The 25,299-nt window shown below is 39.3% G+C and overlaps 2 protein-coding genes across 3 annotated transcripts in view; one reads left to right on the top strand and one right to left on the bottom strand.

The window, feature by feature from the left end:
* Positions 1 to 19,641: 19,641 nt before the first annotated feature.
* Positions 19,642 to 25,220, top strand: SYCP3 (synaptonemal complex protein 3; the record flags this gene model as incomplete). The annotated part of the gene is given in 9 exon segments (XM_082849879.1): positions 19,642 to 19,671; positions 19,674 to 19,836; positions 20,199 to 20,265; positions 20,430 to 20,464; positions 22,179 to 22,296; positions 23,134 to 23,233; positions 23,874 to 23,972; positions 24,933 to 25,037; positions 25,167 to 25,220. Coding segments are annotated over 9 exon segments (771 nt in total).
* The window catches only part of CHPT1 (choline phosphotransferase 1), a 35,112-nt gene continuing 34,872 nt past the window's right edge, over positions 25,060 to 25,299 (bottom strand). The window contains exon 9 of one of the 2 annotated variants that reach the window (XM_082849878.1): positions 25,060 to 25,246. In XM_082849878.1, coding sequence (XP_082706004.1) covers positions 25,202 to 25,246 — 45 coding nt within the window. In that variant the 3' untranslated portion in view covers positions 25,060 to 25,201. The remainder of the gene's footprint in view (positions 25,247 to 25,299) is intronic. The other variant, XR_014326586.1, reaches the window with a different exon arrangement.

Here is a 25,299-nt window from a genome sequence, read left to right as displayed (position 1 = left end):
TTTGCAGGAGTAACACTTTGCCAGACAAATGCAGTGGAAGCACAGGTGGTTATTTGCAAGAGACTGAGTGAAATGATGGAATCTGAGTCTAAGACAACAAGAGTGGGGCTCATGGAGAGAGGAAAACTATATAAAAAGGTAAAGAATTGGAAGTTCTTATGAGCCTGGCAAATGGTTATAGTGGGAACAGATGAGACTGAGCTAGAAAGGTAGGAGGAATTGGTTTGAGGGTAGGATTTCTGAAAGAGGAATTCGGAAGGTGGAACAGCTCCAGGTATGGCCACAGGAGTTGGAGGACATTGCATGGAGTGCAGGGGCAGGTCACTTAGACAAGAATCTTAAGGAATGGAGAGGCCAAAGGACGAGGGCAGCAGGAGTCAACATGAGAAGATTGTGGCAGATGCCATAGTGCTCAGTGAGTGAACAGGAGTGACCAAGAGGTTCATATCAAGGCTGCTTGGGACGTCTGCCTAGAAGATTAACTTTCCAAATTAAGCTTTCTTTTTAACTATGATTGCAAAAATATCAATACTTACATATAATCTTGTCCTTTTCAGACCTTCTTAGGAGGCTCCTTTGTTTTGGTGAATGGAGTAATAGAGGGGATGCAACAAAAGCATGAGAAAGTTATCTTGTTTACAAAAGAAAATGATAGAAGAACACAAAAGGGAAGATCCAGGGTAACAGGAAAAAGGAAAAATAAAGGTGTAGTGGGGAGGCGAGCAAGTAGGAGACAGTGGGAGGGAACTGGCAGCTGCCATGAAGCTTTCCTACAGGGTCTTGGAGGGAAAGGGCTCCCTGGTTAAAGGGATGTCTAGGAAGTTGTTCTCTTTGATGTGCAAAGTGTCAGTTCACTAAACTTAATAAAAATCAATATAATTTGCCAATTATAGGCAGAATTGGATGGGGTAAGGAATGAGACTGGCCTTAAGATTGTGAAAGCACTGACTACCATAGGGTCCTTCTAAACCAGTCTATGCAAACAGTTTTCCTTTTGATTAAATAGATGTCAACTTCTTAGATGCTTTTTTTTTTTTTTTTTTGGCTGCACTGCACAGCATGCCGGACCTCGGTTCCCTGCCCAGGGATTGAACCTGTGCCCCCTGCAGTGGAAGTGTGAAGTCTTAACCACTGGACCACCAGGGAAGTCCCCTTAGATCTTCTCTTGAAAATACTTCCTTAAAGACTCAGATGCTTTCTACATAACCTAAGTAACTATTCTATTTGAAAGAACTGTTGGGCTTCCCTGGTGGCGCAGTGGTTGAGAGTCTGCCTGCCAATGCAGGGGACACGAGTTTGTGCCCCGGTCCGCGAAGATCCCACAGCCGCGGAGCGGCTGGGCCCGTGAGCCATGGCCGCTGAGCCTGCGCGTCCGGAGCGTGTGCTCCACAACGGGAGAGGCCACGACAGTGAGAGGCCCGTGTACCGCAAAAAAAAAAAAAAAAAAAAAAGAAGGAACTGTTATTTTCCATCTAAAAATCTACACTTGTTGATAAAATATTACTTCTAATTTTTAATATAAAATTTTTATTTTTTATGTTAAATATGTCTGGTGTTGGTAGGCATTCATATGTTTGATATTCAGGAAATACTACACCAGTGACTCAACAAGTACCCATTATAATATTATCAATGTCGATAGCTTATATCTACTGAGTCCTTGGCTATATGCTGTTGAGTACCTAACTAAGAGTTTTTACGCATTTATTTCACTTTTCTAAAAGAAAAAATTCTGAGGTAAATGCTATTATTATGGCCATTATGTTAGTGAAGAAAGTGGAGGCTTAGAGAACTCAAGTCATTTGACCAAGTTCTCACAGTTAATAAGTGGCAGAGCCCAATTTAATTTTGTCCTAGATTTTCATGTCACTTTTTTTTTTTTTTTTTCCCCGTATGCGGGCCTCTCACTGTTGTGGCCTCTCCCGTTGCGGAGCACAGGCTCCGGACGCGCAGGCTCAGCGGCCATGGCTCACGGGCCCAGCCGCTCCGCTGCATGTGGGATCTTCCCGGACCGGGGCACGAACCCGTGTCCCCTGCATCGGCAGGTGAACACTCGACCACTGTGCCACCAGGGAAGCCCCCATGTCACATTTTAAACCATTTGAATGAGTTTCTCCTTGGGTAATATTATACTTAACTTCTAAGATTCTTTTTGGAATTCTTCTTGGTCGGAAGCAGTGATTGCTAGCTACTCACCTAGCTCCTCGTTCTTCTCTTCCTGGGCCCTCAGCTTGGCAACATTTGCCAGTCTTCCTGACTGTTAGGTGTGACCAGGTGACTAAGTTCTAACCAATAAAATGTGAGCAGAAATGATGTGTCAACTGCTTACATCTTCCAAGCCTAGCCCATAAAAATCTCTATCCCCGCCAGCTAGAAGGGGAAAAGAGTACGGAGACCACCTCTAGGGCAAACTTGGAAGTCACATGTTGAAGACGGCAGTTTCTATCAGCTTGGGTCCCTGACTGACCACATGGATGAAAACTGGCCCAAGGACCTATTCACTTGCCCAGCACTGTTACAGAAGTAATAAAAATTTTGAGTCATTATATATGCTTGGATTTCTCCCAGTAAGAGTCCATTTTAGCTAATGCAAACTAGGTAAAATAATGAATTTCAGTTATTACCTCTATATTGTTCAGAATTGCATTTGGCTGCATTTCACATAGTGACTAACCAAAAATACACACATCTCAGCAGAGATACAGGGAGGTGCAAAATATGAAAGAGATTTGTTTTGGCTTTCTTTTTTTTTTTGGCTGCACTGTGTGGCTTGTAGGGTCTTAGTTCTCCAACCAGGGACTGAACCCGGACCCTCAGCAGTGAAAGCACGGAGTCCTAACCACTGGACCACCAGGGAATTCCCATGAAAGAGATTTGTAATAGCTTATTTGTAAAGATGGCCACAATAATCCCTCCTGTCCCTGTATGCACAGACTTTTGCACTGTGACTATGCTGTTCCTCCCACCAATTTACTGGAATTTATTTCTCCACTCTTTAAAGCTGGCTTTGCTATTTGAATAGCTTTGGCACATGGAACACATCACATGCAGAGGCTTAAAAACTGTTTGTACTTTGGGCTTGCCCTCTTTGGGCTTCAGTTGGAAACTTGAAACCTTAATGTGAATGGGCCTGAGCCAGCCTCTTGGAGAGCCCACTTAGAGGAGAACTGAAGCACCGTAGCCAACAGCCTGCATATCCCCAAACGTGTAAGCAAAGACATATTAGATCATCCAGTCCCCATAGACCTGCCAGATGACTGCTGTCACATGAGTTACAGGTGAGATCAGCCCAAAGCGATGACCCATAAAATTGCAAACAAATAAAATGGTGTTTGCTTTTAGCAACTAAGCTTTAGGGTGGTTTACTATGTGGTAACAGCTAATTGTCAGAGGTTTACAGATATCATGGATGTAATAAGATCTAATATAATTTAATTAGAGTCCGAGATAGAATGAAGAGAGAATAGCTAAGAATTTTCCATAAAATTTGTTTCTATGAAACAATTGAATCTACAGACATATGAAGAACCAAAGGGGACAAATAGAAAGAATCCACACCTAGACTCATTGTAATGAAACTACAGAACCCTAAAAAACATAGTAGCAAGACAGAATATTCAGATCATATAAAAATGAACTACAAGTTAATAAACTGCCTATGAAGCAACAATAAGCAGGCTTCCTAACAGCATCAGTGGAGGCATATATTTGAACTGCTGAGAAAAAATATCAAAACAGAAAATGATATTTTAAGATAAAAGGCAAATAAGGACAATTTCTGATAAGTGAAAATAGAGTTTACTACCAAAAGAACTTTTAAGGGCTGTTATTTCAGGAAGAAGGAAAAGGATGCCAGAAGGATGGTCTGAGATCCAAAAAGGAGTATTTTCTGAGTGCAGAAATTGGCAAATACATAAGTAAATTATCAACTGTCTGTATATATTATTACAATAATAATAGTGTCTAACTTCAGGGATTAAAGCCAGAAATAATGGATAACAATAGTGTATATATGTATACACTGGAATGTATATATATCATGACTGGAAAGGGATGACTGGAATCAAAGTGTTCAAAGGAAAGCTGTTCAAAATGAAACTGAGGACTTCCCTGGTGGCACAGTGGTTAAGAATCCGCCTGTCAATGCAGGGGACATGGGTTCGATCCCCAGTCTGGGAAGATCCCACATGCCATGGAACAACTAAGCCCGTGTGCCACAACTGCTCAGCCAGTGCTCTAGAGTCTGCGAGCCACAACTACTGAGCCTGCATGCCACAACTACTGAAGCCCATGCTCTGCAACAAGAGAATCCACCACAATGAAAAGCCCGTGTGCTGCAACGAAGAGTAGCCCCCACTCACTGCAACTAGAGAAAGCCTGCACGCGGCAATGAAGACCCAATGCAGCCAAAAATAAATTAATTTTAAAAAATTCTATAAAGAAAATGAAATTGAATAATTATAGATTTTAAGTGTGAATGGTAAACTACAAGAGTTAGAAATTGAAAATATAATTTCTGAATGAGTAGAGGTGGGTAAAATGTGAGATTAAAACAGAAACAAAAACACTCCATTCAACACAAAGCACACAAGAGAAAAAGAAAAGGTAAGGAAAAAAAAATACTACATGGTAGGAAGAAGCTCAGAAGTGTGAGTTAGTCACAGAAACTGTTAATGGACAGAACTTACCAGTTAAAAGATAGACTATTACATTGTATCATAAAACAAAACCACTATTATATTGTATCCTAAAACAAAACCACATATGCACTATGGGATACACATGAATGTAAAAGGATATGGAAAGTTTGAGAGTAAATGGATGGGAAAAGATGTCCTAGGTAAATATTAAACAAAACAAAAAAACATAGAGAAGTTTTATTAATATCACACAAAATAGAATTTTAATACAAAAAGCATTATTAGGATCACTACGTAATGATTAAAGGTTCAACTGGCAGGGCCCGGCCCATGCAGCTAAGGTGTCAGCGCAGCCATTTCTCACTAGGCACTCTGATCTGAAGTGCCGGGTGCGAGGCCTCTACATGAAGCACCCTGTGAACAAGGGAAACTAGACGAAGCACAAAGGAAAAGAAAAAAAAAAGCAAGTTGCAAACCCTCTGGAAAATATGCCTCTACACCTCTAGTTCTTGCAGAGGTTGGTGTCTTCAGTGGAGTCTCCTATTGCAGGGGAACCTTCAAGATGGTGGAGGAGTAAGATGTAAAGATCACCTTCCTCCCCACAAATACATCAAAAATACATCTACATGTGGAACAACTCCTACAGAACACCTACTGAACGATGGCAGAAGAACTCAGTCTTCCAAAAGGCAAGAAACTCCCCACATACCTGGCCATGTGGCTGACAGAGTCTTGGTGCTCCAGTTGGGTGTCAGGCCTGAGCCTCTGAGGTGGGAGAGCTGAGTTCAGGACATTGGTCCACCAGAGACCTCCTGGCCCCATGTAATATCAATCAGCAAGAGCTCTCCCAGAGATTGCTGTCTCGACACTAAGACCCATCTCCACCCAACGGCCAGCAAGCTCCAGTGCTGGACGCCCCATGCCCAATAACTAACAAGACAGGAACATCACCCCACCCATTAGCAGAGAGGCTGCCTAAAATCATACTAAGTTCACAGACACCCCAAAACACACTGCTGGATGCAGCCCTGCCCATCATAAGGACAAGACCCAGCCCCACCCACCAGAACACAGGCACCAGTCCCCTCCACCAGGGAACCTACACAAGCCACTGAACCAACCTCACCCACTGGGGGCAGACACCAAAACCAACATGAACTACGAACGTGCAGCCTGCAAAAAGGAGACCCCAAACACAGTAAGATAAGCAAAATGAGAAGACAGAGAAATATGCAGCAAATAAAGGAGCAAGGTAAAAAAACACCACCAGACCAAACAAATGAAGAGGAAATAGGCAGTCTACCTGAAAAACAATTCAGAGTAATGACAGTAAAGATGATCCAAAATCTTGGAAATAGAATGGAGAAAATATAAGAAACATTTAACAAGGGCTTAGAAGAATGAAAGAGCAAAGAAACAATGATGAACAACACAATAAATGAAATTTAAAATTCTCTAGAAGGAACCAATAGCAGAATAACTATGGCAGAAAAACAGATAAGTGACCTGGAAGATAAAATAGTGGAAATAACTACTGCAGAGCAGAATAAAGAAAAAAGAATGAAAAGAATTGAGGACAGCCTCAGAGACCTCTGGGACAACATTAAATGCACCAACATTCGAATCATAGGGGTCCCAAAAGAAGAAGAGAAAAAGAAAGGGCCGAAGAAAATATTTGAAGATATTGTAGTTGAAAACTTCCCTAAAATGGGAAAGGAAATAGTCAATGAAGTTCAGGAAGTGTAGAGAGTACCATACAGGATAAATCCAAGGAGAAACATGCCAAGACACATATTAATCAAACTATCAAAAATTAAATACGAAGAAAAAAATATTAAAAGCATCAAGGGAAAGGCAACAAATAACATACAAGGGAATTCTCATAAGGTTAACAGCTGATCTTTCAGCAGAAACTCTGCAAGCCAGAAGGGAGTGGCAGGACAAACTTAAAGTGATGAAAGGAAAAACCTATAACCAAGATTACTCTACCCAGCAAGGATCTCATTCAGATTCGACAGAGAAATTAAAACCTTTACAGACAAGCAAAAGTTAAGAGAGTTCAGCAACACCAAACCAGCTTTACAACAAGTGCTAAAGGAACTTTTCTAGGCAGGAAACACAAGAGAAGGAAAAGACCTACAATAACAAACCCAAAACAATTAAGAAAATGGTAAAGGGACATACATATAGATAATTACCTTAAATGTAAATGGATTAAATGCTCCAACCAAAAGACACAGACTGGCTGAATGGATACAAAAACAAGACCCGTATATATGCTGTCTACAAGAAACCCACTTCAGACCTAGGGACACATACAGACTGCAAGTGAGGGGATGGAAAAAGATATTCCATGCAAATGGAAATCAAAAGAAAGCTGGAGTAGCAGTACTCATGTCAGATAAAATAGATTTTAAAATAAAGAATGTTAAAAGAGACAAGGAAGGACACTACATAATGATCAAGGGATCAATCCAAGAAGAAGATATAACAATTGGAAATATATATGCACCCAACATAGGAGCACCTCAATACATAAGGCAAATGCTAACAGCCATAAAAGGGGAAATCGACAGTAACACAATCATAGCAGGGGACTGTAACCCCCCACTTTCACCAACGGACAGATCATCCAAAATGAAAATAAATAAGGAAACACAAGCTTTAAATGACACAACAGACCAGATACATTTAATTGATATTTATAGGACATTCCATCCCAAAACAGCAGAATACACTTCCTTCTCAAGTGCTCACGGAACATTCCCCAGGATAGATCATATCTTGGGTCACAAATCAAGCCTTGGTAAATTTAAGAAAACCGAAATCATCTCAAGCATCTTTTCCAACCACAATGCTATGAGACTAGCTATCAATTACAGGAAAAAAACTGTAAAAAATACAAACACAGGGAGGCTAAACAATATGCTACTAAATAACCAAGAGATCACTGAAGAAATCAAAGAGGAAATCAAAAAATGCCTAGAAACAAATTACAATGAAAACACGACGACCCAAAACCTATGGGATGCAGCAAAAGAAGTTCAAAGAGGGACGTTTACAGCAATACAATCCTACCTCAGGAAACAAGAAAAATCTCAAATAAACAACCTAACATTAAACCTAAAGCAATTAGAGAAAGAAGAACAATAAAAAAAACCCCAAAGTTAGCAGAAGGAAAGAAATAATAAAGATCAGATCAGAAATAGACGAAAAAGAAATGAACGAAACAATAGCAAAGATCAATAAAACTAAAAGCTGTTTCTTTGAGAAGATAAGCAAAATTGATAAGCCATTACACAGACTCATCAAGAAAAAAAGGGAGAAGACTCAAATCAACAGAATTAGAAATGAAAAAGAAGTAACAACTGACACTGCAGAAATACAAAGGATCATGAGAGATTACTACAAGCAATTATGTGCCAATAAAATGGACAACCTGGAAGAAATGGACAAATACTAGAAAAGCACAACCTTCCAAAGACTGAACCAGGAAGAAATAGAAAATATAAACAGACCAATCACAAGCACTGAAATTGAAACTGTGATTAAAAATCTTCCAACAAACTAAAGTCCAGCACCACATGGCTTCACAGGAGAATTCTATCAAACATTTAGAGAAGAGCTAACACCTATCCTTTTCAAACTCTTCCAAAATATAACAGAGGGAGGAACACTCCCAAATTAATTCTATGAGGCCACCATCACCTTGATTCCCAAACCAGACAAGGTTGTCACAAAGAAAGAAAACTACAGGCCAATATCACTGATGAACATAGATGCAAAAATCCTCAACCAAATACTAGCAAACAGAATCCAACAGCACATTAAAAGGATTATACACCATGATCAGGAATGCAAGGATTCTTCAATATATGCAAATCAATCAATGTGATAAACCATATTAACAAATTGAAGGATAAAAACCATATGATCATCTCAATAGATGCAGAAAAAGCTTTTGACAAAATTCAACACCAATTTATGATAAAAACCCTCCAGAAAAAAAGGCATAGAGGGAACTTATCTCAACATAATAAAGGCCATATATGACAAACCAACAGCCAACATTGTCCTCAATGGTGAAAAACTGAAACCATTTCCACAAAGATCAGGAACAAGACAATGTTGCCCACTCTCACCACTATAATTCAACATAGTTTTAGAAGTTTTAGCCACAATAATCAGAGAAGAAAAAGAAATAAAAGGAATCCAAATTGGAAAAGAAGAAGTAAAGCTGCCACTGTTTGCAGATGACATGATACTATACATAGAGAATCCTAAAAATGCCACCAGAAAACTACTAGAGCTAATCAATGAATTTGGTAAAGTAGCAGGATACAAAATTAATGCACAGAAATCTCTTGCATTCCTATACACTAAGGATGAAAAATCTGAAAGAGAAATTAAGGAAACACTCCCATTTACCAGTGCAACAAAAAAGAATAAAATACCTAGGAATAAACCTACCTAAGGAGACAAAAGACCTGTATGCAGAAAACTATAAGACACTGATGAAAGAAATTAAAGATGATACAAATAGATGGAGAGATATACCATGTTCATGGACTGGAGGAATCAATATTGTGAAAAGGACTATACTACCCAAAGGAACCTACAGATTCAATGCAATCCCTATCAAATTGCCAATGGCATTTTTCACAGAACTAGAAAAAAAAAATTCACAATTTGTATAGAAACACAAAAGACCTCAAATAGCCAAAGCAATCTTGAGAAAGAAAAACGCAGTGAGAGGAATCAGGCTCCCTGAATTCCGACTATACTACAAAGCTACAGTAATCAAGATGGTATGGTACTGGCACAAAAAAGAAATATAGATCAATGGAAGAGGATAGAAAGCCCAGAGTTAAACCCATGCACTTATGGTCACCTTATTTTTGATAAAGGAAGCAAGAATATACAATGGAGAAAAGACAGCCCCTTCAATAAGTGGTGCTGAAAATATTGGATAGCTACATGCAAAAGAATGAAATTAGAAAACTCCCTCACACCATACACAAAAATAAACTCAAAATGGATTAAAGACCTAAATCTAAGGCCAGACGCTATAAAACTCTTAGAGGAAAACATAAGCAGAACCCTCTACGACATAAATCACAGCCAGATCCTTTTTGACCCACCTCCTAGAGAAGTGGAAATAAAAACAAATTAAACAAATGGGACCTAATGAAACTTAAAAGCTTTTGCACAGCAAAGGAAACCATAAACAAGACCAAAACACAATCCTCAGAATGGGAGAAAATATTTGCAAACAAAGCAACTGACAAAGCATTAATCTCCAAAATATACAAGCAGCTCATGCAGCTCAATATCAAAAATACAAACAACCCTATCCAAAAATGGGCAGAAGACCTAAATGGACATTTCTCCAAAGAAGATATACAGATTGCCAACAAACACATGAAAGGATGCTCAACATCACTAATCACTAAAGAAATGCAAAGCAAAACTACAATGAGGTATCACCTCACACCAGCCAGAATGGCCATCATCAAAAAATCTACAAACAGTAAATGCTCGAGAGGGTGTGGAGAAAAGGGAACCCTCTGGCACTGTTGGTGGGAATGTAAGCTGATACAGCCACTATGGAGAACAGTATGGAGGTTCCTTAAAAAACTAAAAACAGAACTACCATATGACCCAGCAATCGCACTGCTGGGCATATACCCTTAGAAAACCATAATTCAAAAAGAGTCATGTACCACAATGTTCACTGCAGCACAACTATCCAGGACATGGAAAAACCTACGTATCCACAGACGGATGAATGGATAAAGAAGATGTGGCACATATATACCACAGAATATTACTCAGCCATAAAAAGAAAATTGAACTATTTGTAGTGAGGTGGATGGGCCTAGAGTCTGTCATACAGAGTGAAGTAAGTCAGAAACAGGAAAACAAATACCGTATGCTAACACATATATGGAATCTAAAAAAAAAATGGTTCTAATGAATCTAGGGGTAGGTCAGGAATAAAGATGCAGACGTAGAGAATCTATTTCAGGACATGGGGAGGGGGAAGGGTAAGCTGGAACGAAGTGAGAGAGTGGCATGGACATATATACACTACCAAATATAAAACAGATAGTTAGTGGAAAGCAGCAGCATAGCACAGGGAGATCAGCTCGGTGCTTTGTGACCACCTAGGGGGGTGGGATAGGGAGGGTGGGAGGGAGACACAAGAGGGAGGGATATGGGGATATATGTATACATATAGCTGATTCACTTTGTTATACAGCAGAAACTAACACAACATTGTAAAGCAATTAAACTCCAGTAAAGACGTTTTTTAAAAAAAAGTTCAACTGACAGATGTATGCATTCTAAACTTGTATTCACCTAATTAAATAGGTTCAAAATACAAAAATGAAGTTGATAGAACTATAAGGAAAAATTTATAAATCCGCACTTCCCTGGTGGTGCAGTGGTTAAGAATCTGCCTGCCAGTGCAGGGGACACGGGTTCGAGCCTTGGTCAGGGAAGATTCCACATGCCGTGGAGCAACTAAGCCCGTGTGACACAACTACTGAGCCTGGGTGCCTACAGCCCATGCTCCACAACTACTGAGCCCGCGTGCCACAACTACTGAAGCCCGTGCGCCTAGAGCCCATGCTCCACAACTAAGGTAAGCCGCCGCAATAAGAAGCCCGTGCACTGCAAGCAAGAGTAGCTCCTGCTCTCCACAACTAGAGAAAAGCCCGCATGCAGCAATGAAGACCCAATGCAGCCAAAAATAAATAAATTAATTTAAAAAAATTTATAAATCCACTATCAGAGTATATTTTAACACATATCCAGTCATTCCTCAATTATTCCTAGACCAAGGAGACAAAGATATCAGCAAAGACAGAAAAGATTTGAATGACACAATTAAAAAGTTTGATATATCTTGGATATATCTAGAACCCAGCACCTCCAAATTAGAGCATACCCATTCTTATCAAGCATGGATAAAATATTTTTTTAAGATGGACCTTGTGTGAGTTAACACATTTCAAATCATAGGTATGATTCAGATTATAGGGGTATCCAGTTAGAATAGCCCAACAATAAATTTTAAGAACCAAATTTGTTTGAAAGCCTAAAAACACATATTAAGCAACTCATGAATCAAGGAAGAACTTATAGTGGAAACTTAAAAATACTTAGAACTGGATGGGAATGAAAATATTGCCTATCACAACTTGTGGGGTTCAGCTAAATGATACATAGAGGGAAATTTATCATCTTAAATGAGCATCTTGGAAAAGGAGGGAGGCCGGAAATGAACAACCTAATGGTCTAACATAAAAAGTTACAAAAAGAACAAAAAAAGAAAGTAGGGAGGTAATAAAGGTAAGAGCAGAAATTAATGAAATAGAAAAGTAAGACTTCACACATAACCCACGCCTTCCACGTTATCAGGAGACCGAAAATACAATGAACTTCTCCTAGTAGAGAAGTAGACAACAAATACTAACAGAGCTCTTGCTGTCAGCCTGTGGGAACGGCATGAGCCTGTAGGAGGGGAAGCTTAAGAGACTATATGCAAAAGAGTGCTGGGGAGCAGAAGACCTAGATTAAGTAAAGATAAAATAACTCCTAGAACGGCAAAATGTAATACTACTAAGAATCAAAACAAGGAAGACAGGCCAAAGACTTGGTAGTTTACAGTACTGGCTGGGTTTTGAAAGAAAGCAGGACCAACAGTGGTGGCAGCCTTAAAGAAACATTGCTTCTGGTGATAAGAGGTGGCACCTGGGACTTTCCTGGTGGTCCAGTGGGTAAGACTCTGTGCTCCCAATACAGGGGGCCGGGGTTCGATCCCTGGTTGGAGAACTAGATCCCACATGCATGCCACAACTAAGAGTTTGCATGCTGCAACTAAGAAGCCCTCATGCCGCAACTAAGAAGCCCGCATGCTGCAAGGAAGATCCTTCATGCTGCAACTAAGACCTGCAGCAATCAAAATAAACACATAAATATAAATAAATAATATAAATATTAGGAAAAAAAAGAAGTGGTGCGTCTTGGAGCTATGAGAAAGAAAGACAAGAGAGGAAAAATTAAAGGTCCTGCAAAAACAAAAGTGAAACAAGACACATCAACTTATCCTCTTCACCCCAACTCCATTACTGCTTAAAAAAAACTGCACTTCATTATACTGACAGAAGAAGGTGCTCTTGAACTAGAAACCCTGTCCACAAAATGCTTAGAAATTGGGGGGTGAAGGGGGAGAATCAATCTAACTCCGAAGGAAGGAAGGAAGGAAAGAAGAGACAGGCATAGGGGAAATACCTATTAATGCAGAATTTAAAAAATCAAAGGAGACTACTGTATACATCTCTATGCAGGTAAGTTTATAAAACTAAATGAAATAGAGAATTCCTTAGAAAAAACAGTTTACTATAGTTGACCCCAATAGAGACAAATGCTTAAAAAGACCAATTTCTACAGAAGAAAGTTAAAAATCAAGAACACTATCAAGAGAACTACTATACCGGGCTTCCCTGGTGGTGCAGTGGTTGAGAGTCCACCTGCTGATGCAGGGGACGCGGGTTCGTGCCCCGGTCCGTGAGGATCCCACATGCAGCGGAGCGGCTGGGCCCGTGAGCCATGGCCGCTGGGCCTGCGCGTCCGGAGCCTGTGCTCCGCAATGGGAGAGGCCACAACAGTGAGAGCCCCGCATACCACAAAAAAAAAAAAAAAGAGAACTACTATACAACCCAGCAATCCCATTACTGGGCATATACCCAGAGAAAACCATAATTCAAAAAGACACATGCACCGCAATGTTCACTGCAGCACTATTTACAACAGCCAGGACATGGAAGAAACCTACATGTCCATCAACAGATGAATGGATAAAGAAGATGTGGTACATATATACAATGGAATATTACTCAGCCATAAAAAGAAACGAAACAGTTATTGTGTTATGCTAACACATATATGGAATCTGAAAAAAAAAGGTTCTGAAGAACCTAGGGGCAGGACAGGAATAAAGACACAAACATAGAGAATGGACGTGAAGACACGGGGAGGGGGAAGGGTAAAATGGGACAAAGTGAGAGAGTGGCATGGACATATATACACTACCAAATGTAAAATAGATAGCTAGTGGGAAACAGCCACATAGCACAGGGAGATCAGCTCAGTGCTTTGTGACCACCTAGAGGGGTGGGATAGGGAGGGTGGGAGAGAGGCACAAGAGGGAGGGGATATGGGGATATATGTATATGTATAGCTGATTCACTTTGTTATAAAGCAGAAACTAACACATCATTGTAAAGCAATTATACTCCAATAAAGATGTTAAAAAAATAAAGATAAAAAAGAAAACTTTCAAGGAACTACTCCAATGATGTCACTAGGTTCAGATAGTTTCACAAAAGAATTTCAAACATTTGGGGTTAAGTAAATGATCAAATTACATACAACAGAAAGCAGTAAGTGGTAGGAAAAAGGTAGCTGGGGAAGGAGACTAGGGAAAGAAGAGAAATAAAGGTGCTGAGTTTACAATTACAATATCTAAAAATGGAGGCACAGAAGGCCTCATTGAGATGAACAGTGACATTTGAGCAAAGACTTGAAGAGGGAGCAAGCCATGTGCATAGCCTTGATTACAAACCAGATAAGGACAGTAGGCTAAGGGAAAATTACAAGCCAATCTCAGTCATGAGAATGGACACAAAAAGCTGAACAACCCAAACACAGCAATGTGCTTAAAAACTTAGTACATCGTGATCAACTTGGGTTTGTCACAGGAATGTAGATTTGGTTTAACATTAGGAGATGATATACATTTTTTTCACTACATTAACAAATTTAAAAGATCGTTTCAATAGATACAGAAAAGAATTTAATAAAATGCAACACTTATTCATGATTTAAAAAAAATAAAACAAACAAGCGAACAAAAAGCTCTTAGAAAACTAAAAATAGAAGTTAAGCTTTCAAAAAGGGCAACTACCAAAATCACACACATGGTACATGTTACCGAACCAGGTTTGTCTCGCCTGACGCCCAGCAAGATGAAACACTGAGATGCCGAGGTTTCCAGCAAAGAGGGTATTTATTCAGAAGACAGCCAAGCGAGGAGACAGGAGAACCAATCTGAGCTCTGCCTCCCAAGGCAAGGGGCTCGGGGTATTTACGGGATAAAGAATAAAGAAGAAGGGCGGTCCAAGGCATGGGGAGTGCGGGGAAAGGTGATTGGAAAAAGGTGTGGTAACTGACATTCTGAGCAGGTTTAACTAGGCTCCAGGCCTCTGCATGTTCTGAGGGTAGAGTTTTTAGCCCTTTGATGTCAAAGGATCACCAAGCAGACACTCTGGAATGCCCAGCTGAAGGGTGGGTGGTCCTATCCAGACTTACCCAGCTCAGCTCAAACTATAGCAGCTGACTCCAAGTTCCTGGAAAACAACTTGGGCAAACACCTTATTGTCTAGGCTAAGTGCAGCTTGGAGGTCAGGCAAATCTTAAAACGACCTTGATTAGTGACGGCAGGTGAAATGGATTTAACCCACGGTTTCAGTATCATCACTGTTAATAGAAACTTTAGAAACATGCCCTTTAAAATTAGGAAAAATGCCTAGTATCCATGCTTTTATTCATCTTCGTACTAAAAATCCTAATCAGTGCAGGCAGAAAATGAAAAAAAGCCTACGAACTACGAAGACACGAGAATGTCATTATTTACAGATGATATTATTATAAGATCCCAGACTCTACAAATTATTGGAAGTAATAAAAGTGTTTAGCAAGTTGCTGGAGAGAAGAAGACCCAGGTCCCTGCTTCCGGGTCCATCCTCCCAACACACTTTACGGGGAAGTCCTCCTCACTGCTGACTCACCGTGACCCCCCATCCAGCAGAGTTCTTCCACCGAGGTGGAGGCCGCCGTCAGCCGGCTGATCAACCTGCACCTCGGGCCTCGTCCACTTACCTCTCTCTGAGCTGCTACTTCGAAGGCCTGGGGCGTGGGCCGCTTCTTCCGGGAGCTGTCTATGGAGAAGCGCAAGGGCGCCCAGCGCTGTCCCCGGAGGAGTGGGGCGCCAGCGTGGGCGCCCCGGAGGCCGCCACGGCCCTGGAGAGGACCCTGGACCGGGCGCTCTTGGATCTGCAGGCCCTGGGTTCTGCGAGCGCAGGCGCCCAGCTCTGCGAGCTCCTGGAGAGCCACTTCCTGAAGGAGGAGCTCATCAAGAAGCTCCTCAAGAAGAAGGGCGTGCACCTGACAGACCTGCGCAGTCTGGCCGGGGCCCCCAGGCCGAACTGGGCGAGTATCTCTTCGGAAGGCTCTCCTGTCAGCGCAACTAAGAGCCTCCAGAGCCCGGCGGCCTCTGCGAGACCCCCCTGCCTTCCCCCGCCTCGAGATCTCTGCCCGAGCCCCTTCCTCCAGCCAGGAGGCAACCTTTTTTAACCACCCTGAAACCTTCACCCAAGCCGTGGTACCACATGGAAATAAAAAAGTTCTTTTTGCAGAGGAAAAATAAGCTAGGCTATAAGAAGAAAACATACGTGTCTGAATAGCATGAATGATTTGTAGTCTAATTCTGTAGATTTTCTAAAGAAATGGTTCCTAATTTATGTGTATCACCTGGGTACGCTGAGTGCAGTGTATCTGATAAACTATGTTTTCTCTGGCAAGAAGAATAAAGGCACCTATTCAGACAATGTTGCATAGAACTTTAAGGGTTTCAGGACTTCTCCGGAGACATTCTGGGTACTGGATTCAACTTTGTTGCTCCAAAATGTATCTTTGGTTTTGTTGAGCAGAGCAAAGAGCTGAGTACCTTGACCATATCATATTGTGTTCCCCCCATCAACCCCCAAACTCATGATAAAATTGCTTTTCCTGATTTTCAAGTTGATGTGATGCCATCTGCCTGTATTGAAGAAAGAGCCCTGTGAAATTCATCTTTGTGTCTCCCATTAGGTTGCTATTGAGAACACTGATTATTAATTACATCATACACTGACCTCTTTATGAAGCCTCTCAAGAGAAATTTCTTTCTGGTCTTAATATTAGGAATAACAGTGCTTCGCTTGGGTAACTGGTTTGGTTTTGCTTTATGAACACTGTAAATGATGTAACTAAGTTTCCTTTTCTGACTGCCTGCTGAAAACTTAGAGCCAAATTTGTGGTCCACCCAGAGTAAACGAGTAGGATTATATAAGCATTTTGCATACGTTTCATTCCTGGTTCTTCTATTACTAATTCCTTGGTGTATTTTATGGAGTCTTTTAAGCCACCTTAAACCCTTTCTGGAAAAATGTTGTGTGTAAGCAGATAAATAAACTTTTAAAATGTGGATTTAAAAAGAAATAAGACCCATATCGAAATCAATTGGATATTTATATACCAATTAGAACAAAATTATATAACAATTTGAAAAAAATAGAGACAAAATATAAGTTATTTATAAATAAATCTAATAAAAGTGCAAACTCTACACAGAGAAAAAAATGAACTTTATTGAATTATATTAAAGAACTTCTAAATAAATGGAAAATATGCTACGTTCAAGAATCGGAAGACTCAGTTCTCTCCAAATTGATGTATAGATTTATTGCCATTCCAATTAAAATCCAGTAGGTTGTTTTGTTTTGTTTTGTTTTCCTGGAACTTGGAAAAGTGATTCTAAAATTTACTAGAAAAGCAGAAGTTCAAGAATACACAGGATACTCCTGAAGAAAAAATAAGGTGTGACTTGCCCTCTTAGATGCCAAACCTTTAATAAAGCTGGAATGATGAAAACTGACTTTGGCACAGGAATAGGCAAACTGACCAGTGGAACAGGCTAGGGAAGCAGACTCAAGAACATACAGAAACATGACAGATGACGTAGGTGTTAAAGGGAAAGCATGCACTATTCAATAAACTGGTTTCCACAGTGAGGGGCGGGGGGGGGGGGAGTAATTGGACCCTACCTGTCACCAGACACAAAAATAAATTCTAGATGAACAAAGGCTTAAAAATGAAAAATAAAGCCTTAAAACTTTTGTAGGGCTTCCCTGGTGGCGCAGTGGTTGAGAGTCCGCCTGCCGAAGCAGGGGACACGGGTTCGTGCCCCGGTCCGGGAAGATCCCACATGCCGCTGAGCAGCTGGGCCCATGAGCCATGGCCACTGAGCCTGCGCATCCGGAGCCTATGCTCCGCAACGGGAGAGGCCACAACAGTGAGAGGCCCGCGTACCACAAAAAAAAGAAAAAAAAAAGAAGAAAAAAAAAAAAACTTTTGTATTTTTATGACTTCAGGATAAAAATAAATTCATTTAAAAAGATACAGAAAGCAGTCATAAATATTAACACCACTCCCATATATAAAGAGCTACAAATCAATAAGAAACACATAACCCAACTGAAAAATGAGCCAGAAACCCAAATAGATATTTTAAGGAAAAGGAAATGCAAATAGCCGATAAGCATAACAAGAGCTTAATCTTATGAGTGATTGGAGAAATACAAAAGCAGACCCTAAAGAAATATCATTTTACACCCACTAGAATGGCAAAATTAAGAAATCTGACTGTACCAAGTGATGATGAGTGCATTGAACAATGGGAACTCACTGTTGGTGGGAGTATAAATTTGAAACCAATTTGGCTTTTACATCATCTAGCCTATGACTGAGAAACTTCACACCCAGATAATCTGTAAAAACTTTAGCATATATGCAGGAGATTAGAATATTCATAGGATCATTGTTTATACAGGCTGTAATCTGAAAATAACCCACATGTCCACAGACAAGAAAATAAATGAATAAATGGTGGAATAGAGGCACAATGGGATATTTTGCAGCAGTGAAAATGAAAGAACTATGGCTACATGTAATCTAGATTCTCTTAGTGACATAATGTTAAGTTTAAAAAGCGAATGACAGAATACTACATAGAACATGGTACAACTTTCTATACTACCCGAACACAAACAGAACTTATTATTAAAATATTGTGAAAAGTTTAAACTTAAATTACAAAAAGAAACTGGAAAGTGCCTCGTTTCCGGTGTACTAGCCATAGATGCCGCCCGCAAGGTGCTCTGGGTCAACACTCTCGTTGGGCGTGGCGTGCGAGGGAGCGGAGCCCCCAGGGTCGCTGCACGCATGTGCCCTCCTGCCAGCCAATCAGAGGCGCTCCCGGACGAGGCGAGGCCGGCTTTTCTTCCGCGAGAATTCTGACCTGCTTCGGAATAGCTTCGAGGCTGTGAAGAGGTCAAGTCTGAGGGCTTGGGGCAGGGGAGGCGGGAGCGGCGGGGACTCCTGTTCTGAGGCGTAAAACTGTGGCCGTCGGCCATAGGGGTGTTTTTCAGGTGTGAGGAGGGGAGCGTTTGTCCCGCGCGGGAATGTGAGCCAGGGGTTATTCTTGACCTGTGAGGTAAATCTTACCCGCTGGGTCTCCCTGGGGCGCCTGACAGGAATTTGAAGGCAGTCCAGCTGCCTGCGGGCAGGGCCGTGAGTGGGCGGAAAGGCGCTAGCTGCGCTGCCTCGCGACTGGACGCGACGCTGGGCGGGACAGGTTGACAGCAGGCGAGGAGGGTGGGCCCTCGTCAGCGGGCCCACACCCCGCAGAAACCATTAGATGGAGCCAGGTCTCCCCTTCACTGGTCCTCGAGGCCTGGGTCGTGGAACTCCTACGGGACGTTATTTTCTGCGGCCCAGGACGCAGAACGTTTTATGTTGTATTTCTGTTGCTGGCAGCTTCTTTGGGGCGGGCTCGTGATCCAGCCTGTCAGTAATTACGATTTTCACATTGTGACCGAAATCAGCTGGATCTAGATTTGCCCCGATTTAGCCAGAACCTGGCCGGGCTAGGATTCCGCCGCCCTCCCGGTCCTCAGGGGCGAACCACCGCCGGCGCCAGGGGCGGCGCAGTCATCATCTTCTTCTGTTAACTTTTGGTCCAACAGAATAAATGAGAGACTCCTAAAGTGGTATTCGACTAAAATCATCTTTATTTGATATCTCTCATTTTGAAATTTGCCAGTTCATTTAAATGGTGTCTTTGGATTCAGCAGGTTTGATTTTTTTTTTTTTTTTTTAATCAGAAAACATCGAAAAATGGTGCCCTCAGGAAGAAAACATACCGGGAAATCTGGGAGGACATTCATGGAGGATCAGGTTATAAGAGCCTGTGACTTTGAGAAAGCAGATAAAAAACATCTGATTGGTGCAGAGGATGTCATCGAAGGTACCGTACAGCTAATGTTGGGCAGTGACCATGTCCTGCATTTATTTTCATGTACTTCATGTTTCTTATTTGGACTTAGTGAAGCTCCTATAGCATCTTTCGCCTGCTGTCTGATAAACAGTACATAGATTATTATGACATTAACACAGGAAGACTTGCAAAATTGTTCCCATAAAATGGTCTTGGATCCTGATTTAATTCCATCTAACCTGCAGAGAAAGTAGTGCATCTATATGTCTGTTTTAAAAACTTGTCTTGGCACAAAGCCTCAAAAAACCTCGAAATTAAGATATTACTCCATTTAAAAATTACCAAAATAGCCTACTTAATTTCAACTTTTTCTTTTTTTATTGTCAATTCAGGGAAGACTCCAGTACTTGATAAACATGGGAAGAAAAGGACTTCTGCAGGAAAAGTTGAAGACGTGGGGTAATATGCTTAAACAATTTTCACCTCTTAGACTTTAAGAAAAGTCTATTTGGTTGTCCAATGAGTATTGCACGTAAAATACTGGGCATGTGATATTTCTTCCAAAACAAGAATATTTTATGGATCCTTAATTAAAAGTTTTTTGATGTATTTTTTTTTCACAGGGGTGAAGTACAGAATATGCTGGAAAGATTTGGAGGTATGTTTTAGGAGATATTTGTATTCAAAATTGTTTTAAACCATATAATTTGTATAATAGTAAGTAATAATCAGTGGAATATAAGACTGTTATTTAATAATGCTTTGTTCTCATATGTAAGATTTTGCACAAGTATATGTGGTTCGGCTTCATAGATTTCCTTACTAACTTTTTCCAGTTGTTGACGTGAAAAGAGATGGTGCTAACGATGGTGAGTTAAGAATGGTCCTGTTACTTTATAGGTGTGTGAGTTTAATGGACTATGAAATTTTAGAGCAAAAATGGATGGGAAAAGTGTCTATCCCTCTGTTTGGACTTTCACGGACTAAGTGATACAAACACACGCACATATCTGTATATGTCAGTTTTTCATTTTCTCAATTTAGTTATTTTCTATGGCATTCCTGTGTTCTTTAGGAAGGGCAGTGTAAATTAAAGCCTTTAAAATAACTTTATTTTTATGTTTACATTATTAAACTATGTAGTTGAGAATTAAAGACCACCTTGCTAGTAAGCAAGAGATCAGATAAAAAGTTCATAAACTTTAAATTGTATGTCAAATATCAGTTACGTTAACTGTGTTAGGGGATAGTATTCTTATAAAAGAGTCAATATTTGGCTCCTCTCTAGTATTATTCATATAATCAAGTCTTTTTTGAAAGCTTTGCCGTATTTGGTAGTAACAAAATGCTTGTTTTATAATCTGTCTTATAAGTTTATTATTATAGATGGATATTGGAAATACAAAATATTTATGTAATAGTGTAGGTCACCTCATCGTGATTACTGAAAAGTAACTATTGATGGTAGATCCCTATGCACGTGCCTAGCAAAGGATTACCTGAAGTATTAAAAAGTTTATGAAACGCAGTACTTATATTATTGGTAAAATGTCCCATAAAAATGTATTTTAAAGGGTTCTTTTTTCTTTTTCTTTTTTTTCTTTTTGGCTGTGTTGGGTCCTCGTTGCAGTGCGCGGGCTTCTCATTGCGGTGGCCTCTCCCGCCGCGGAGCACGGGCTCCGGGCGCATGGGCTTAGCAGCTGTGGCTCGCGGGGCTCCAGAGAGCAGGCTCAGGAGTTGTGGTGCACTGGCCCAGGTGCTCCACGGCATGTGGGATCCCCCCAGACCAGGGCTCGAACCCGTGTCCCCCGCACCGGCAGGCGGACTCCCAACCACTGCGCCACCAGGGAAGCCCTAAAAGAATTCTTGAATGAATTTATTTAGATATTTACTTAAAATAAGATTTTCCTATGCTTGGTTGGTCTTTGTCTCTTTTAGTAAAAATATTTTTTAAAGTATCACTGACTATATTTTAAAAAAGTATTTTCTTTAACTATTTTTATTCTTTTTAGACTCTTAAAATAGTTTTGCGTTTCATATAATGAGTTCTAAATTTAGCCTTTATTAGTGTTTTCTTATGAAGAAATTAAAGTCTGTCCTTCAGACCCTTTCTTTCAGTTATTAGCTCTTTTTAATCACCTCTAAATTAAAAAATTATCTCTAGTTAGGAAAATCAGAATTGGGATACCAATAACTAAAAGTTTTCTCAGAAAAAAAAAAGCAAGGAAATAATCTTGCTTTTTGATATTATGTGTATTTTTAAAGATCTTTTCAAAACTCTTGAACCAGCTTTATCGATGTTTATTTGAATACGTGGGAACAAAGTAACTTTCTTCCACATTAAATTTAATGAGTATTTATTTTCAATATAGCTGATATTAACAAGGCTCTTCTTGCCAAGAGAAAAAGACTAGAAATGTATACCAAGGCTTCTCTCAAAACCAGTAACCAGAAAATTGAAAACATTTGGAAAACCCAACAAGAGCAAAGGTAGGATGTTGTTTTTTTCACTGCCACAACATTTGCATCATTTCTTAGTATTCATCGGTGCAAATTATGAGAAGTACTATCATCTTCTACTTATTGGGATCTCTAGTAAAAAAGTATATTTGGCTTGATTTTCCTCTAAGTCCTTTAGTCCTATAACTTCATTCCTTCACAGACTTGAGATATATTTCCTAGAAATCAATAAAGATGTCCTTTTTCCCCTTTTAAATAATGTTTGAGGGTTTTTTTTAACAATAAAGATAATTTATATTCATTCTAAAAATACACTAGCTGAATAAAAAGTAAATGTCATATAAACCATTAGTCTTATGATAGTTAACTGTTTAACAGTGTAGAAAAAGATCAACCTTATGTATTATAAATAATTTGTATATTTTAGCTGAATTAACTATTCTTTTGTACAAAATCATTGTACCAAAATGAGAAAAAATTAAGTGAAATATTTCTATTTGGAAATGTTATATGATAAATATAATAACTTCAGTGAATCTATTTATCATATCACAACCTATATTCAGTAGGAGAAAATGAAAAATAAATTGCTTGGAGATAAAATGGACTTTTCTGGAAAATGTATATGTACAATAAAACTCCCTTAGTTTTCAAGAGCTTAAAGTACATGAGAGGGTTTTTCTGTTAGTTGGTTAGGAAAATAAATACTTCTGAATCATGATAAATCATAACTTTACTTCTTGGCTTCACATCTGAAAATTTGATATTATTTTCTTTTTTATTATAGTATAATTAGTCAAATCAGTTTTGTCTTGAAAGTCTTTCCATATTGATGTGAAATATGACAATATTCATTATGTTTTACAGGCAGAAGCTTAACCAAGAATATTCTCAGCAGTTTCTGACTTTGTTCCAGCAGTGGGATATAGATGTGCAGAAAGCTGATGAACAAGAAGAAAAACTAACTGTTAGTATTATGCTTAGCTTTATAGCTTTATAATTAATCTACTATTACCAAGTGTCAAGTAGGAAGGGAGAGGCCGGCCTTGCAGTACATCCATGGACCTTAGCCAGGTTCCATTGCCCATTGCTGGCTATATGAGTTTGGTTCTGCTGAATGCAGAAGTACAGGCACATACCATACTCATAAAAGCTGTTGGTCTTTGCTTCGTAACATATTGTTAATATCAAGTTTGCTATTATTAATACTATGCAGAGGTTATAGTTTTTGGTAATGACAAAATCTAGGGTATGCGTATGTAAGTGGATGGCTAAAGTAGGGTGAAGAACAAAAATCATCGGTGGAAAACAGGCCAAGAAACTGAAAGACCAGCAATATTGTAAGGATCATCTGTGTTGACACTGAAAGCACCAAGAATTAAAATATGTTTTGAGTACTGTTGAGATTTCCTACTCAATGACCGGTAGGGTTATTATATTATTGTATATAAGTGGTGAACACAAATTATGTAAACTCAGTCATAGTGAATGCTAAAATCTTAAAAATATTGATTTAAAAACTATTCCTTTTAAGTGTAATGTAGAATTAATTTTTGCTAAATTTTACCCAAATTGTTATTTCATAATTTTTTCTTTTACATTTGTAGAATATGTTTCGACAGCAACAGAAAGTTTTTCAACAGTCTAGAATTGTTCAGAACCAGAGACTGAAAACAATTAAACAATTATATGAGCAGTTCATAAAGGTTTGTTGTATTTGGTAACATAATACATTCTTATAAAATATAATTCATTTGTGGAAGTAGAAGATAAATTTTTTCTCAGTTTAAGGGAAGAACATTTTGCTTATACATTTTAAATTCTTAACAGTTTTCCATTTTGAATGCATTGTTTTCGATTTAATTTAAGTGCTAAATGCTATCACTAAGTATTACCACTTGGTGTAGGAACTTTAGTACTATATTTGACTCCTCCATCTCTCTTATTCTTCACAACCACTGCTACTGCCCTAGTTCAGAACCTCATTATTCTTTGCTTATACTATGAAAACTCTTAACTGATTTCTGTTTTCCAACCCATCCTTCGTGGGTCTGCCATATTATCTTTCTATAACATTACCTTTTCCCTCCTGAAAAACTGTCAGTAGCTTCTCATGCTAAATTCTTAGGTATTCAAGATTCACCCCCAAAAAATATGATTCTTTTTTTAATGCTCCAATTACTACATTCATCCATTACTTCCACCCCCTCCACATAACGGCTTTCTCTGAACTCACTCACTTTGCACTTTCATGCTTTTGTTTATGCTCTTGCCCTAGAATACTTTTAACCCCTTTTCCTAACCTTCCTTTCAGTCTTATTCTTTTGCCAACTAAATTGGAATTAAGTCCCCATTTTCTACTATATAGCTACGGGAAGTTGTGCTTCTATTCCTTTTATAAAATTTTGTGTGATTTTTGTTTGTTTCTTCCAGTGAGAAGGTACACTACTATTGTACCTCCTTTAATAATATTTGATTTATGTCTGACATTTTCTATTCCTTCAGTGGATATTTTGGTTTTCATGTATTAGAATATTTTTATTTGAGATAAATAATGTGCATTGATGAATATTAAAAAGTTCCTGCTTTTGAAAATTAATTGTATAAGTTTTGAACCTGAGATGAAAAGTGGTGGTTTGTAACTGAACTAGCCTTTTGTGTTTTAGAGTATGGCGGACTTGGAGAAGAATCACGATTATCTACTTACTGGTGCACAAAACGAACTTAGAAAAGAAATGGCTATGTTGCAAAAAAAAATTATGATGGAAACGGTAAGTTATTATATTTAAAATTGAAAAAATAAGGATTATTGTAAGCATTGAAATATTTTATTTGCTGAAATATGTATAACACTTATCTAAAAATTAAACAAATGTTTAATATCTCCTTTCATTTGACAGCAGCAGCAAGAGATGGCAAATGTTCGAAAGTCTCTTCAGTCCATGTTATTCTGATGACTCTTTGAAGGAATAACTTGAACCTAAGTAATATGATACAATTATAACATTAGCTAAGAGGCATGTAAGTTTTTAG

This window comes from Leucopleurus acutus (assembly GCF_964270905.1).
Source record: "Leucopleurus acutus genome assembly, chromosome: 11".
Lineage (NCBI taxonomy): Eukaryota > Metazoa > Chordata > Mammalia > Artiodactyla > Delphinidae > Leucopleurus > Leucopleurus acutus.
Note: the sequence above shows the minus strand (reverse complement) of the source record. Positions and strands in the feature narration are given on the sequence as shown.